Source organism: Pyrus communis, chromosome 13, assembly GCF_041283825.1.
Source record: "Pyrus communis isolate YQ-2024b chromosome 13, ASM4128382v1, whole genome shotgun sequence".
Lineage (NCBI taxonomy): Eukaryota > Viridiplantae > Streptophyta > Magnoliopsida > Rosales > Rosaceae > Pyrus > Pyrus communis.
In genome coordinates, this window is record NC_142577.1 from 3,416,712 (window position 1) to 3,434,369 (window position 17,658).

Here is a 17,658-nt window from a genome sequence, read left to right on the forward strand (position 1 = left end):
TAAACTTAGACTATTTTTTTTGTTAAATTAAATTTAAAAAAAAATAAATATGGAGACTATCGTAAATTAATTTTATGAACATTTTAATCTAAAAAATTTTGGAAGGAATTTGGCCTTGGTTTAGCATTTAGCATTCAGCCCAAAATTTCCCCTTGGGTTGGAGTGGGTTTGGAGAGAAATTTTGGGAGGTAATTTAGCTTTTAGCCTATCATTGGAGTTGGTCTTAGAGCACAGTGTAGTAAAGTCATTGTACAATTAAAAATAAATATTTTTTCAGAGCGTTCTTTCAATTGTATAATGATATATGATTAAAAAAAATTGTATAATGACATATAATGTATGTGTTCGTATTCTGCGAAGATTGAAAAATTTCTCCTACTGATGATACGAACCAAAGTGTGCCGAGGCAGAGTTGGACGCGCGTTCATTCCCTAACCGCACACGTCAGCACACTATTGCTGCTTCACACAAAAAGCCCCAAATTGAATACAATGAAAAGGCAAGTCGGGTGTTTCTCAAGGGTTTTCGTTCGGAATCCGGAATTCTGGATTGACGCTCCCCTAATTCATAAGTTCAACATTTCAGTTCAGGTATGTAATTATATAGTTATTTAATTCTGTTTTCTTTGTTTCCTTCCGTTTATTGAAATTTTTGATTTGGAAACAGAAATATTCAACATTTTCTACCGATTTGATGGAGTGATCCTTCTTCGTTAGCAGAAATAACCCATAATTCTTACATCTATCATCCCTTTTCAATTCTTTATGCATGTTTTAACTTAACTGGTTGTTGTTGTATCGTTTATTGAAATTTGTTTGGCAACTGAGAAAATCTCATGAGATGAAGATTATTAGTTAATGATGATTAATTATTAGTTATAATTCGTGGTTAACATAATCTGTTATTGCTGCTGGAAAACGTTGGTTTACAGTAAACAGTTTGATTCAAAATCTGTCTGGTAGCTGGTAGGAGTTTTGATTGTCTTGCCATTGCCCCACTTGTCATTTTCACTTTCAAGTGGACAAAGGTGCAAGAGTTGCCCATCAAGTATGAGTTTTCCCCTCAAGTTACTTGTATTACCAAAAACTAGGATCTTCATTTGTAGTAGCCTCACAACAGCTTAAACACGAAAAGAAATCAAAATAGATAGAATGACCGTCATAGTCATGGTATGGAATAATGATATTGTTCGATTGACTTAGCTCCTTTCCTTTCATTGGTTTTATACCAAGTAATTATATTTTGGCTTCCGCATACCTAGGCTTCAAAACTGTTCGTCATTTAACGCTTTTACTTTGGTTTTTCTCTTTTATAAGCAGAAAGAAGTACTTTAACTTAGATGTGGATGAGGCAAGGTGGTTTATCTTTATCTTTTTTATCATCTTTTATATGGACATTATTGATCCATGCTGTAGAGGAGCAATATAATTTAAATTGGGGTAGCCGGCCTTTTTAAATCTTCTCCTCACAGCCTTTTATTCTTTTGATATCATGCAAAGGGTTTTTAGTCATAGTAGTGGATTTTCTGTAACTAAGTGTTATTGTGATTTGTAAATTTAGTCACCAACTGTCTGTATTGCAATTATCTGTCTGTGTATGGAGTAGTTTCGGCTGCAGTATGTAATGCCACTGCTTTTCCATATTTTGCACATAAATGTTCTCGGCCCATTTATTGTTTGGCTCTTTTCATACACACATCCAACAAAATCAAGTGCTAAATCTGTGAATTCTTTTTCAATGTCCGGTCCTCACCAGAATGCTTCTTCCAGAGAGCAAACAAGATTTATGTATTTTGTATTTTGGTGTTTGCAGACCAGAAGCATAAAACAGATCTTGCTGCCCAATATTTCTGATAGATGGCTGGGATTTCGGGATATAGGAGCCTTGCACCTAAAACAAAGAATGCGATAGTTGCTGGGGGCCTGTCAGCTTTTGTCTTCGGAGTATATTTCTACACCATGAGAGCTGTTGGAGGCACAGATGAACTGCAAGCGGCTATTAACAAGTTTGAGGACAAAAAAGGTCAGAAAGAAGCTGAAGCAAGCATGCAATCGAAGGTTTGATCTTAGAAATCAGTTGTGTAATAATGTAATAACTTTTTTTGGTTGAAACATAATAATGTAGTCAAGGACAATGTAACCCCTGCTGTTAAGCTTTCGAAGACACCGTCGCAGCCCTCTATTGAATATGCAATGTTTTTCTCCAAGATATGACTTGTAGTCCTTATTTCTTATGCTCGAGCAAGTGAAAGGTTAATTTTGCAATCTGGGACAAGAAGACTTTTAATGTCGTCACAAACGAATGTTTGGCTCTTTGTTTCCTTCAAAATAATTTTGCAATCTGAGCATTGTAGTTGTAGAAAATTCTTATTTTGTGTAGTTCACCTTGGATGAGATTTCAATCAATTATTTTGTGCAGGCTCATATGCCTCTTGAGCTCTACCAAAACATTTCCTCACCATTACAAAAGCATCAATTGCTCATGGATAATATTCGATTATGAAAACAAGTAAGAGTTTTTACGCTTTCCAGCATTAAAAAAAAAAAAAAAAAAAAAAAAATTCCGACGTCATTTACCGATTCTAATGGGCGTTAATGGGCAAATCGAGGCGTCCTTAAAAGGACAATTATCACGACTTTTGACTAAATGGTTCATGCCGAAGGAAGCCTTCAATCTTTCAGCAAGATGCGGCAACGTCTTTATGCTATCTTGGGTTGCCTGTTCAACACATGATTCCAAATTGTTGAGTGAATTGGTAGTGGCCTGTTGTAGCTTAGCTGCATAGAACTTGTCTTGACAGACCATCAGTGCCCTACTTAACCTCTCCTGCATTTCGTATAAGAATTTTCATGAGTAACTAGTAGTTTGCTAGACGACAGCCTGAAAACATATTCGCTACGCATAAAAAAAGAAGCACAAATCTAAACATAAAAGGGTTCTTTCTCACACGTATGTGTACAACAAATCTGACACACGCCCGAATGAAGAAAACTCTGCTTATGAGTGGATGTTATAACAAAACACAATTATGTCCTCAATTAAGAAACATTACTAACTCATGTCTATCTACGCTACAATTGCTATCAGAACCATACCTTGCACACTACCTTTGCAGGAATAACTGCCACTGCTATTGGCAACCTACTCTAATGGTTTAAGGCAGAAATGAATGTTCGAATCCACATGTTCATTGTCCCTGAGACATTTTCTTAATCTGAGGACAGAAATATGATTTTTTGAATATGCACAGAGCATGCACACTGTAATATCCCACATCACCCAGGGGAGTGGATCCTGTAAGTCTTATATGTATATTCCCATCTCTACCTAGCACGAGGCCTTTTGGGAGCTCACTAGATTCGGGTTCTATCGGAACTCCGAAGTTAAGCGAGTTCGTGTGAGAGCAATCCCAGAATGGGTGGCTCCCTAGGAAGTTGCTTCTGAGTTCCCAGAAACAAAATCGTGAGGGCGTGGGCGGGGCCCAAAGTTGACAATATCGTGCTACGATAGAGTCGAGCCAGGGATGTGGGGGGGGGGGCCTGGGCCGGGATGTGACATACGCACCATGCACAGTCGTTGGACAGAAATATGATTTTCTACACCTTGAAATGTCCTAATTGCCCTCGTATATATATGGATTATTTCCTTATTTTTTCTGATTTCTCTCTCTATTATCTTTTTGTCGAAGAACCCTAACGATACATTTACCCTTTAACAACCCATGTCACCGGCATCAACCCTTTCTCTCTCACCGATGGCCATCCTTTCACTAGTCCCCTCTCTCTTCTGTTTTCGAATCAGTGACCCAAGATTTAGATCGCAACTAACTTTTAGGTGGCAACACTATTCCCAACTCACAATCCTAAAAGCTTGGTGTGTAATGGATAACAATTCATCCACCAAAGCTCTCATGAAGGTCACAAGTGGGACTGGATGAATCAACATGAGCCAAAGCCTAGTACAAGTGATGCAGGTTTCTTTACAAGTGATGGGGTCAAATATTTATTGGCTTTGGCTTCAATTTTTTCATAAAACTATACACTGTATGCACACGAGATGCATAAAGGAAGTCAAATTTGGGTTTCTGCTCAATTATTGTAGTCTAATTTTGACATCACGCAATTAACAACGACACAGAAATGTGGATGCAAATTTCTGTCGTCTCTTTCTTTGACGAAAATGCACTTGCAAAATAATAACACCTAGGATGAAAGTCAAAAGCCTCACGCGCCCATGATGAATTGGGGGGGGGGGACGCTTTGGTTGAAGAATCTCTGATGCCAAAGTTAGAATTCTGAAAAGAATGTGTTTAGGAGTTTTGGGTAACAACAGCCTCCTGAATTTTGGAGATAAAATGGGTATTTATAGGAGAGAATGAGGAAGTGGGCCGGCCCTAGGGTGGTATTTTAGGTGGGAATATTCCAAGATATTTGTGTAAATAAATATCTTGGAGTTATTAGGTAAATATCTTAAATAAATGGAATTAGGATTACTTATTTGAAAAAAGTTTTTTCTGATTAGGAATGTATTTATGATAAGAATAAGAAATTATTCTATCATAAATACCTTTGACTTTTCCTACGGGCAGGGTGCCTTGAGTAGTCGTTAATATTTGCCTGCTCGACCTCATCTGAGCGTGGTGAATGAGAATGCTCCCTGCTCATTTATTGGGACAGTCTTGTCCTTCTTGGGAAATAATCTACGTGTTAGCTCCATGATTTTTGGGATTATTTTTGGCTCCACTAGTGTCATGCCATATACAATTCGAACCTACAACATTGGGTTTTGAAGACTTAGGCATGCTTTGTGCTATGCATCTTTTCATTTAAGAAAGCAAACATTGTTAATGTTACCAAAAACTTCTCCCTTTTCCATTTACAAATAAAAAATACATGAGAACTAAATTTGAAGAAAAGTAAAGGAAAATAAACAAATCTACTCCCAATTAAAACCATATAACATTTCACAAAAAATGCTCATTTCTTGATACCATAAATCCCAATGGGGTTGGACTATGAAAGGACCTTGTGCACTTCCACAGTCGCTGCATGATTTGACGGTAGCATTGTCTTCGTAAAATTTTATTATTCTACTAACTTCCCTGTCCACCCGAATTGACCAAAAAAAACCACCGAGCTCTTTCTGTACACTCCATTACGCTTACCAATTTCTAACGGTTGAGAGAATGTAGAAGGCTAAGGCCTCTCTCTTTTTCATCCCCCATTGGCACACTAAGATTTCACCATAGATGTATGTTGATGCTTGATGACCCTGGGAGATTGCCGTCTTCAGAGACTCAATTCTGAGTTCAAAGTTGTTGTATTGGAAGTACCATATCGCATCCCTTGGGTGTACAAGGCCTTGCCGTACTTTAATATGAAGGTCTCTGATCCTGAGCCATGGTGCAGGGATTTACTAACCAATGCAACCGATAGGAGTTTTGTAGAACGATAGGTTACCATCTTCATTCAGTCTTTCGTTTGTCTTCCAGGTATCTTTGTGCATAAAGTTTTGGTTGGTAAGGGCCTACTGAGACTCATGTGAATCAGTTGTAGTTGGTTAAATTTATAAGGGAAATGAGGACTTTTGAGCAATCAGTTAAGCTCCTTCTGTATTAGTTAACGGCTAAGCGATATTTATATTAAAAAAAATCTTATTTCCATACTAGTTGTGAGTAAGGAACTCTTAAATGCACCGTTCCAAGAACTTGTACACTTCTTCATGTCTCCTCCATGAAGTTAGCGGGTCAACCCTTTCAAGTCTCTGAATGCTTATGTGTTCGAAGATGCGGTCATGTTGGGCAAGTTGGTTGAACTTCTTGCACACCATTTTTGTTGAATATAGGGAATGAAAGGAGCGGGAAGCAACCTTGGTGAGTATTTCCATAAGAAGCTCGTCTGGAAGAGATTGTATGAAATTAGGGTCATTGTGCCTTTCTTCATCGCTCTGCCTTTCTTCGTCGTTCTGCAACTGGATGAGGTGGTTTGTGCTTAGACAAGCATGAATAAATACACCACCTTTCATGCCACCCAAAAGTTATTCATGCACAATTTCATAATTAATTATCACAATTTCCTAATTATGCCTACTTTTTTAAGTTTCTTATTTGTGTATGCACAATAACCAATTGGATGAGGTGGTTGAGACTTTACAACCCAACCATGCATGCACAGTAACCAACTGTCATCACTCTTAATTCAGACAACCCTCGAGAACCCAACCGCACACAAACCTATAGGACTTGCCATTGACTATTATTTGTACTTTTTGGATTCGTTCAGGGGACATGAAGATGTTGTGTGCATATAATGTGCATTTCACATGCACTACATGTGCATGTGCATGTACTACGCATGTTCTGTGCAAGGAATGTTCATTTTTTTTGCATGTCATTTATTCCTGCACAATTTTCAAAGAAAATAATAAAAAGATAGACAAGTATTGATAAGTGGGAAAAAGTGGCGGCAAGGTAGATCGATGACATGGTAATAATGACAACTTGGGCCATTTTTTTTATATTGTTTTTGTATCTATAGAGAAAAATTAAAAGTACAAAGTCCATAGAATTATGAATTTAGTAGTACATGAAAGACTAAAGGAAAACAAAAGGTTGTGTTGGAGTTTAAACGCTGCGATAACAACAAAATTAACGAACAAAAAAAAAAAAAAAAAACTTAGTACCTATCTCTACCACATAATATATCACAAAATATATTCACTTCCTAATGCCATCTACATGCATTACAGGTTGTGAATTTTTCATTGTCACATGCATCCCAATGCGTTCATAGTGTGACTGGACTTGGTGGACTTCCACTGTTGCTGCAAGGTTTGATGGCAACGTTGTCATGGTGAAGTTTTAGGATTTGGGCCCTTACTTCCCTATGCACCCAAAAACCAGACAAACACAGCCAAAACTTCTCTCAGCATTCCATTACACTCAACTGTCTCAAGTTGTGATAGTTGAGAGAATAGAGAAGTTTGAGCCCTTTGTGCTTGGAATCCCACCCGTGGCACATTGAGATCGCATCGTACACGTAAGTTGCTAATTGATGGCCCTCCAAGATTACACTCTTAATATGCTAAATTTCAGCTTTATCCTTGTTGTCTCAGAAGAAGTATTGCATCCCCACCATGTAGAGGGCCTCGAGGTTGCAGCACTAGATGCAGCGATTGATGAAGTTTGAGACTTTGCTAGATGCGCCCCATGATCTAAGCAGGTTGACTGTCTCAAAGTCTGTAATATTGATATGTTGGTAGATGTGAGGGTTATTAGCTATTTCCTTTAACTTCTTCGAGACCATCTTTGCCGAAAAGAGGTCCCTTAACGAACAGGAAGCAACGATGATGAGAATTTTGAGAACGTCGTCAAAAATAGATTGCATAAAAAAAAAAAAAAAAAAAGTGGTGGTGTGGCCTTTCTTCATCATTTTCAACTTATGGTTTTTTTTGGAGGATGTAATTGAACTTGTGGTTTTGTAATAGAACACAAACCCACAAGACAACTTAAATAGATGGAGGATAAGGGTCATTCAAATGGTGCAACTTCCCATCACAAAAAAGGTCATTCAAACAATGTAACTTCCCATGACAAAAAGTTAATTTCTTATATACATAATAATTCAAAAATAAAACCATCCAAATAGCATTACAGAAGTAGATTAATGATAACTGCCTCTTGTATACAACGCATGTGCATTATATCCACATACCATGCACATACTAAGCACATAAAATGATCTCGTATGGTCATGATATGCACACTGCATGTTGCGTTTGGAGTACTGAAAACATAAATCTGGAAATGGGAAAATTAACATTTTCCAAAACCCTTTTGGGTCAAATTAAGTACCCAAACGAAACATTAATTAAAACCCACTACTTTTGTATTATATTATTATTAAACATTGAAACCCAAAAATAATGGGGTAAGTCTCATCCCTTTTGGCGCCTAGTCTTGAAGAGAATCCCAAGGCCAACAAGCTAATGCCCATTGGGTTTACAGTAATGTGTGGAAAAAAAATTGATTTTTGACGTGGTACAATATTAGGTATGTTCCAATTTGTGTTTCAGTTCAACTGCAGAATTTCACAAAATTTTCCCGATATGTGCATACGAAGTGCATATGTTGTGCAGGTTGCATGCATAAGGTGTGCATTTCTTGCGTATGGTATGTGCATATGATGTGCATATTATGTGTATGCGAAGTGTATGGTATGTGCATATAACAAGGATACATAGTAGTCATGTTTATTATCATACGGTACTTAGCTAATACATTGCACAACAATAAAATGTCATATAATCCCATTATGGTTGATGCAGTTATTTTCCTTTTGCTAATTGGCGAGAATCTTCAAAGCCCTTGTTGTATTCCTCCTTCATTTCGGCCTTTCCCTCCCAGGGATGCTTGTACGACTCAATATGGCCTAGAAACTTCTGGAACAATTCAAAACTTAGGAATGTGATCCTTTCTCCAGACGTGTCAACCTTTGTTTTTTGCTTGCTTGCACGGTAGAGCACTTCGTTGGCTTTACTGTTGAGGTCCACAAGCTCTTTTTCTGCCTTCATTATCTTGTGGTTTCACTACTTGCTGACGCCCGTTTCATAATCGAGTCTCCTATGGACCTGATCTATGCTTTTCAGCAGCGTCTTCGAGTCCACATAACTAAATGATGACGTAAGATTTGCCTTCGGCGGCCCTGGAAGTGGAGGAGGTTCCATGTTGTACCACCCGTGGAACTCCACGTAAAAGCCCTTAGTTTCATGTGGAAACTAGGACATGTTTTTGTTCTCAATTGTTTTGGCTATCTGAAATGTCTAATTTTTTAGGGGGGGTGGTTAATGGTTATTGCAACTATGTGTGAGAAGCATGTTATTTATACACAAGTCTACCATGATGAGGATGAAATCAGTTGGGTAAAGGAGGGAATGTATTGAAGGTGTTTATGTGGTGAGGATGATTTGCATGTGACCTTCAAAAGTTGTAAGAATCGCCATCACTACTTTATGGTCCCCTAACTTGAATGATGCTTCCAAATGTTGTTACTTCATTTTAAACATAAATGTTAGTGTATTATCAAATCTCACACCCCTATGTCATGTTGTGCATGGGTTGGTCCAGGCATATCTAACTATTTTGTAATCGTGGGGACTATACATTGATAGCTTCGACAAGACAAGACATGGGTTTGAAACTTGGAGGTTTATACATTTTTTCTTTTTTTTTTCTTTCGAAACTCATTGTAATGGTTTAAACTCATCGTTTGAAGGACCTTTTGAAACCCAAAATCCAACACCTTGTATATACTGATAACAATATACAAGCACTAGGCAAATCATATAGAGATGATAAATATGCATGTCATGCGCATATCGTGTGCATATCGTGTACAATTTCTTTCATATTCAACTAAGACTTGTATTTCACAAACATTTTCAAACAAACACAGATTCCAGGTCGAATTCACAAAAATTTGCAAGTTCATAACAAAATTAACAAATATTGAGCATTCTGTAACAAAACCACAAAGCCAAATCCACCAACACAACTCCATGAATCTTCAATACCCTAAAAAAAAATTATAACACAAAACTCTAAGATTGAAACTCAAAAATCTAAAATAACAAAACTCATAAACAAATAAAGTTTTCCATAACACATTTCGAGCCTTCTTTTCCCCATCCTTCCTTTGTTTGACTTCCCATCTCCGCAAATCCAAAAAACTAATTGAACAAACAAGCAATTTAGTTGCAGAAATGGAGACAATGACTGAGTTAGAGAAAGAAAGAGATGAGAAAGAGAGAGACGAACCTGATGGCAGTGGAAATATGGCTGTCGAAGCTTCACTGTCGGAAACAATGTAACTTTCCTACCAAAACGCAAAATTTGGTACAAAAATCATATTTTAAGGATGGAACATTGATGCAAACGAGAAACCCTCACTTCGAAGCTTCACTCTCGACTTCCTCTATTCGAAATTAGAGCTCAAAGATCTGAGCTCAACCTAGAAACATAGTTCACAAAGCTCTCTCGACATCCTCTCTTCCAAATGACAAAAATGATGAAATGTTCTGAGGGTTTTTAGTATTTATATGTGGGCCTTTTAGTAATTTCGGTTTTGTGCATTATGTGCATGGCTTGTTTGTCCCATTTTTGTCCTATGATTAAGAAATTGTCCTATTTTGGGGTATTTCCCTAAAAATTAATCATAAGGACAAAACTATTTATATGACATGCTCATTATGCCTACTAGATGAGACGACTTCATCAACAATTTCTACATCATCGCATGAAGACCTGATGGCCATTTACTTGAGTATTTACACACTCAAAGGGGAGTCTTGCTGTCCTAGTTTCATCAAGAGTGTTATTATGTAAATCCTAGTAGATTATCTATGGGCTTCTATAGTATATTTTAGATAGTTTCGTAATTGTAATTGTAGTCCTTGGGAGGGGTGGGGGGAGGTAAGATTCTCTATCTTATTAGTATAAGTAAAGACGCAAGGCATGCGGAATAACACATAAAATTCCTAAAGCCCTTTCTCCATCTCTATGCTTGCCGTCCCTATCCCTCTCACTATTATTGCTCAATAAAATAGGTGTGGATGCAAATTTCCGCCGTATTCTCCTTTGACAAAAATACACCTGCAAAATAATAACACCTAAGATTAAGGCCAAAAGCCTCATGCGCCCACGATGAATGGGGGGCGCTTTGGCTGAAGAATCTTTGATGCCAAAGTTAGAATTCTGAAAAGAATGTGTTTTGGAGTTTGTGGGTAGCAAATGGCTTAGCTTTTTAGCGGGATAGTAAAGGCTATTTATAGGGGAGTGGTTCGCCCTATTTGGAGAATAGTGGCCGACCATATATGGTGAAATTGTGTGAATAATTGCAAGATATTATGTGAAATAATATCTTTCAATTAACATGGCAATTAATCCTAAATTAAATAGGAAAATTGGGAGTTACCTTTTGAATAAGGATTTGATGAGGAGTGATGAGAGGGATTTGAATAAATACCATTTTGATCACCTTTGACTCTTCATTGATTAAGCCGTTATTGTTCGTTGCATGCGCGTGGGAATCCCAGTAAGGGTAATTTTGCCCTTTTAACCCAAAAGTCAACGTGTCACCTCCATAATTTTCTTGATTATGCTTGGCTCCACAAATGCTCCCACACCTGTTGGGCTACTTGTAGGAAAAGGTAGCAGGTGTAGAGATCTTCCCTTGCTTTAGGAAACATAAGATTGTTTCCTATTTTGATGTAGATTCCCACATTAATTGGAAATTAGATCATTCTAGGAAAGGGAAATAAATCACTTCCAAAGTCTATTGAAGTCTACCTTAAGTAGATGATTAAATCAACTTCAGAGAGCAATTTATTCTACCTTACAAGATAGAGAAAGCTAGAGGATACTTGTTCCCCCTCCCCTAGCAATCTTTTACACTTGCCTATGCAAATGACCATCTTTCGTTACTTTCTTTGTCTTCACGTCGCACCAAGGTAAGAAAAAATTAATTTTTCCTTGTCTTCGTAATTTTTTGGAGCATTGGGGCTTGAAATTTGGCTCGATGGGGGTCGAGGATGTGTGAAAAGGTGGCTTGGAAAGCCACGGCACTGCTGTCGTGGGTGGCATGGTGCGACAGTGGCTGGCTGGGCTAAGTCTGGCTCGGCTTAGGCTAAGGTGATTGGAGTGCAATGGATATTGGGCTGGGCTTGTCACGGGCCAAGCATGTGAGCAATGGGATGAGCTTTCGACATAGCCTGCTGAGGTGGTGTCAAAAAGGTGTGGGCCTTCTAGTTTGCTGGGCTCGAGCCCACATGCAGTGAGAGAGAGTAGGAGGTGCAGGGGTGCCTACCCCCTTTCCAGTTGAATTGGGCTAAGGGAGAAAGGACCAGGTCGTGGGGCTTTGGGTGACTGCCGGGTTCTTGTGGTCTTAGGCCTGTGGCTGGTTAGTCCTTGGGCCATGGGGATTGGTGTGCTTGTTTTTTATTTATTTATTTTTTTATTGTGTAGCCGTCTAATGATTCTTCCTTGTATCTGTGTAGAATTTCTTTGAGCATGTCTTCTTCAAGCCACAAGAGTGATGATGGTGTGCCGTCATTGTATCGCCAATGCAGGTCTTTGACTAAAGTAGGCTACTTCAAGGCTGCTGACTTCAAAATTAGCTTCGATGATTCATTTAGAGATTTCCTTGAAACACATAGGCATGCCATTCCGTCTGGGACACTTATGGAGCGTGTCAATGAGGGTAGTAGCCATGAGCCATGTAGTGGGGCTTGGAGAGCTATCAAGTTTCACCCCTACTACTTCGTGTTAGAATTTACTTTTCCCATGCTGCGTTTCTTCCAAGAAGTGCTTTGCTCCATGAAGTGTGCCTCTACTCAATGTTCTCCAAATGCAGTCTATGTGATGGTGGGATTCCTCAATCTAAGCCAATTCTTTGACTAGGATTTGACCGTTAATGAATTTCGGTACTTCTTTGACATAGACCATATTGATGGAGTTGGGCAATTGCAATCCAACCATAGGCTTTTTGATCATTCGAGATAGAGAGATCATGACTGGGCTAAGGAGACCTTGGAGATAAGTGGATAGTGGGAGTCTGATTCTTCCCATGAGCTGCGCATTTCGATGATTTTCATCACCGGTAAGTAGACTGCTCAGTCTCTAGGTTGCTTTGTGCTTTTGCAAAGCTGTTCTCTGATTCGTTGATTGTCATCATCTGCTTATGAAGATTCGAAATTTGGCTCAACTCCTAAGACTTATCCAGATATGAAGAAGGTGCATGTTGCTTTAGGTATCCCTGCTGAGTACCGTGAATGATGTTGGCTACTTAGTTCTCTTCACCGGGAGAAAGTGGGCTGCCCCCAAAAGAGGAGATAAAAAGGATTAAGGCGGATGCATTGGCTCGTCCGATCGCTGTCGTGAAGTCGATTGAGAAAAAATCTAAGGCTTTCTCCATTGCTCTTGAGGGTCCACCTGCTGCCGATAGGCTTGTGATTAACTTGACTTCTTCCAAGGGGAAGAAAGGTGACGCTACTAGATCTGGGTTGGTGACGCATGCCATGCCTAATATAGCTAGTATGATTGCTGATAGGATTGCTCATCATAGCTCTCAACTGTTAAATGGCAGAATAGTTAAGATAATTATTATCGAAGGATATATTGTGGTTTTAATCATGATATTATCTTTTAATAATATATCAATTTATCTAGACTGAAATGATCAATATCCTGGCGTTTGTTTGGAAATGGGTTTTTCTACATAGGATAATATTGCAGAAGAATGGTTATATAATAACCAATGGTTAGAAAAAGAATTGCAATTCATTTGCAATTCTCTAGTCGGCACATGCATACACGTGGAGGGCTGGGAGATGTGATCAAGTTGAATTTTTTGATAATGGATGATTGCACCTGGATAGACTTGGTGGAAAGATTAAGAGTTGATTGACGTGATGCCTCAGTTGAAATGCATGGTTGGGAAATAAACTTGCATGCTAATTCTTGCAAGCCTTGGTCCCAGCATAGGAGGTCATCAAATACTTGGATTAAGATTGCTTTGCACGAAATAAAGAGATAATGATGGAGATTTGAAATTGGTTGGATAATTGCATGATAACTCCATGCATTTAGTTGAGTCTGATGCACGCCAAACATCAAACGCAATACTTAAGGATCAACTCAGCACATCCTTATAAATACAGAGGCAGTGGCAATGGAAGAAGCCCCCTCCAATTCAACACACAAACTGCCTTGAGCAAACTCTTGCTCTACGCGAAACCTCTCAACAACCTTGAGATTTTTATTTTCTTTTTCTTGCCAACACATCTTCAGTTTGGATAAACAACACTATGAAGGCAACCGGTGACATCTTCAGTTTGGATATACAGCATTGTTACCGTAGAATTAACCGACTACGAAGCACCTTCAGTTTGGATAAATAGCACTGCATTGAAGATGACTGGTTGTTTATCCAAGTCTTGGTCGACAAGGATTTTTGAGTCCTTGTTGGTAGAGGTCATCTCATTAGCCTTCTTGGCGAAGTAAGGTGTTACAGGTTACTACGTTCGGCATATTGAAAGCCGAATTTGATATTTGAACTTCGCAGAGCTAGCAGCCTTGTCTTCAGGCTCTAGAACCCAAAGGCTGAGACGTGTTCCTTCCTTGGCTGCAGTTGTAAGATTAATAAGTCAGCAGCGCGCCCAATGCCAAATCAACATATTTTACTCCTCGGCCAAGCCTAACCGACGAGTTGGCATGCCCTGCATATAACTGAATGATGTAGTTAACTTATTAATTACTCAGCCTGTGTGCCGCGTAAGGTTGGTAGTTTTTAGGATCAACAGCTGCTTACACAAAGGATGAAGAGTTGACTGCTACTTATAATCAAGTGATCCACTTCATGAAGGTCGTTAATAAGCTTGAACCTCAAGTGTTGGAACTCCAAGGTGCATTGAAGATCAACGAAAATCTAAAGAAGGAAATGGATGCATTGTAGCACGTCCGTGTTAGTCTGCTCGAGGATAATGAGCAACTGAATGGTGAGAAGGCTGGGCTTGAGGCTTCGCTTGTTCAGAGTCAAACTAATTTCTACAAGCTAGGTTACGTAGATCATCTTTTTGGTAGGTCGTCTGACTCTGAGTTTGCTGGGAAAGACTTCGAGACCTTCTCTATTTCTCTAGAAGACTTATTTGCCTTTACCTTTGAGGCTTCTATTGGTGAAGTAGTCAGAGAAGTTGGTGCCCAGGTTGGCAACTGAGTTGTCGTGGGATGTCCAAGCTGCTGAAGAGTAGTCTTCTAGGTAGCATTTAGGATTTTCTTTGTTTTCCTTATTACTTTTTACTCTACTTGAACTCTTTCGGCCTTTGCTATTTGTTTATCAATTTTTCTAGAAAATTTAATAAACTTACTTCCTTCCCTTTTCTTCATCTTTGCTTCTTTTGTTTACGCCCAACCTTTGACCTTTAATCCAACGGCAAGCGTGCTACTTTTCTAGAAGCAGACAGGCCCGTATAACCTATGCAACTGTAGATGTTAGTGTAGAACATTTACAAAGCTGTTAGCCATAGGGTCGGCAGCTGGATGCCTTACTTACATAAGCAGACAAGTTCGCGTGATCACTTAGCTCTTAACCTTGGCTTTCTTCAATCCTTTTAGATGTGTGGCCTGCATCACAACATACTAAAGATTTTTGGGTCATGAAATTCGCTAACCTTTCATATCAAAAGTATGCGGTTATATGGAATTTTGTTAGCAAAGATCTAGAAAACTCCTTGCTCTTTATGTAACCAATTCCATGGGTTGTGTAGCAAGTATCACAACATTTTAGGATGTAGATCTAAACAATCATTCTGCGCTTAGTAGAGGCGAAGCTTATTGACTGTGTAGCACGTCGCTAGTGGATAGAGCTTCATATATGCACGCTAACTATTTAACCTTTCACAAAAAATGTGCGGTTGCATAAGTTTAGCGCAGCTTATTGCTTGAAGGGCAAGCCATAGGCAGTCTTGTGGAAATCGTAGGCTACCTTAGTGTACTCAGTATAACCTTTAGGGTTCCAGGGCAACCGTCCATAAGACATGTTGCATAATGTGCCTCATTCGTCACTGAGGCTTAGTTCCCCGCAAATTAGGCCGAGAGACCAAAAAATCCTTTAGTTAGCTAAGCCTTGAAAATGACCATTGTGGCTACTTCTAGGAATCCTGGCGCAAGCTATCATGTGCTCTTAGTTACACCAAGGCAGCCCAACTCATCGATGCTTGGATATTCAGAGTGTATAGTTTATCTTCTCACATTAAAGCAGACCATATGGATGTCGGGGAATTAGTTTACCCTCTCGCACTGGAGAGCATGGTTGGTCCTTAAGGGGTCCAATTCTTTCGATAAGTCCCTAAGAAGGGCGTGATCTTCTTTTGAAGTGCAGAAGTAATCTTCTTTTGAAGTGCATGAGTGATCTGTTGTTGTAAACATGCAGCCGAACCAAGTTGTCAATTACTTCTGAATTCCTCATTGAAAAACGAGTGAAATGAATGAAAACTTAGTTGTAAGATAGGAACTGCATAACAACTGGATAGTTATCAGCTTGCAAGGAGGTGCCTGTCGAGCTGCTTAAGCCTTCGGGCTTTGATGTAGCGGGAGGTCACGCATAGTACTTCCTTAGATTGTAGGCGTTCCACTACTTTTCAATATTTTTGTTGTTCATAGTGGCAAGGGTGTAACTACTATTCCTCCTACTCTGCTGATCTTGTATGAACCTTCCCATATAGGATCTTTATTTTTGGAGCCTTCCCTACATGCAGTGATGAAGGCTTTTCTTAGGACTAGATCTCCGGGCTGGAACTGCTGGATCTTGGCCCTTTTGTTGTACTAAATGCCAAAGAGAAAAGAGTCTCACCAGTTGCTCGTCGTTTGGTTGTGCGATATGCTCATAGACATCTGGGAAGTTCGTCTGGCCATTTTTTGTTCTTGTTGAAGAGGGATTTCTTGAGGCAGTGAAGAATCATTTTGTTAGATGCTTCGGCCTGCCCATTACCTTAGGGATACCTCGGCGTGGACATGTGCTGCTTGATGCCATATTTTTGGAAGAACTTCACCAAATCTTTGCCTACAAATTATGGGCCATTGTCTGTGATGATGGATTGAAGGATGATAAATTGGCAAATGATGTTCCTCCAAATAAAGCCCTCTATTTTGTCTGAGTTGTGGTTGTCATAGGTTCTGCTTCCAACCATTTGGTGAAGTAGTCAATGGCCACGATCATCATGCCTCTGTCCCTAGTAACGGGCAGCATAGGCCCTACCAAGTCAATTGTCCATTGCATTAACGGCCAATGACTTATCTGCGAGTGTAGCTCACTGATAGGCAGTGCTGGTACCAGCTTGTAGTGTTGGCAGCAGTCACACTTTTGTACTAATTCCTTAGCGTCTTGATGCATGGTAAACCAACAATAGCTTGTGTTAAGAGCCTTCTATGCTAAGGATTGGCCTCCGGAGTAATTTCCACAAACGCCTTCGTGGATTGAACTTAGAACCTTTAGGTCGTCGAAAGGCGCTAGGCAACGAAGATGTGGTCCAGTGTAGGATCTTCGGACAAAAATGTCGTTCCACATGCAGTAGCGTGCTGCCTTTGTTTGGAGCTTTCTAGCCTTCAATGCTTCCATGGAAAATGTGCCATTGACCAGGTAGTCTATAATTCAATCTTGCCAGTTTGGAGTTGTACTAACCTATGACACCTCGGCTGCTGGCTCTGCCCCTATGCTTGGTTTATCCAGATATTCCACAGGAATAGAGCGTTTAAGTTAGTGGTCGAGGGCGGAGCTTAGGCCAGCTAGTGCGTTCGTGTAGGCTTTGTTTACCCGTGGAACTTGAGTTAGGGTGTAAGTCTGAAATGCCTTAAGTTGCTTTTATACCTTCTCTAGGTATTGCGCCATCTTCAGATGTTTTGCCATGCACTCCTTTGTAATCTGGTTGGTGGTTAGCTAAGAATCAGAATGTATTGCAACCTTTTTCACCGCCAAGTTTTTTTCTATTCGGAGGACAGCTAGTAGGGCTTCGTACTCTGCTTCGTTGTTGGATGATTTAAAGCCTAGAGTGATTGCCTACTTGAGCATCAAACCGTCTGGGGTGACAAGGACTATGCCTACTTCCGAG

The 17,658-nt window shown here is 39.5% G+C and overlaps 1 protein-coding gene across 1 annotated transcript; it reads left to right on the forward strand.

Annotated features, from left to right (window-relative positions):
* Positions 1 to 451: 451 nt before the first annotated feature.
* On the forward strand, positions 452 to 2,210 carry LOC137737850 (uncharacterized). The gene is made up of 2 exons (XM_068477419.2): positions 452 to 590; positions 1,813 to 2,210. Exon 2 carries the CDS (start codon positions 1,857 to 1,859, stop codon positions 2,061 to 2,063), a length of 207 nt encoding a protein of 68 aa, XP_068333520.2. The 5' UTR covers positions 452 to 590; positions 1,813 to 1,856; the 3' UTR covers positions 2,064 to 2,210.
* The last annotated feature ends 15,448 nt before the right edge of the window (positions 2,211 to 17,658 follow it).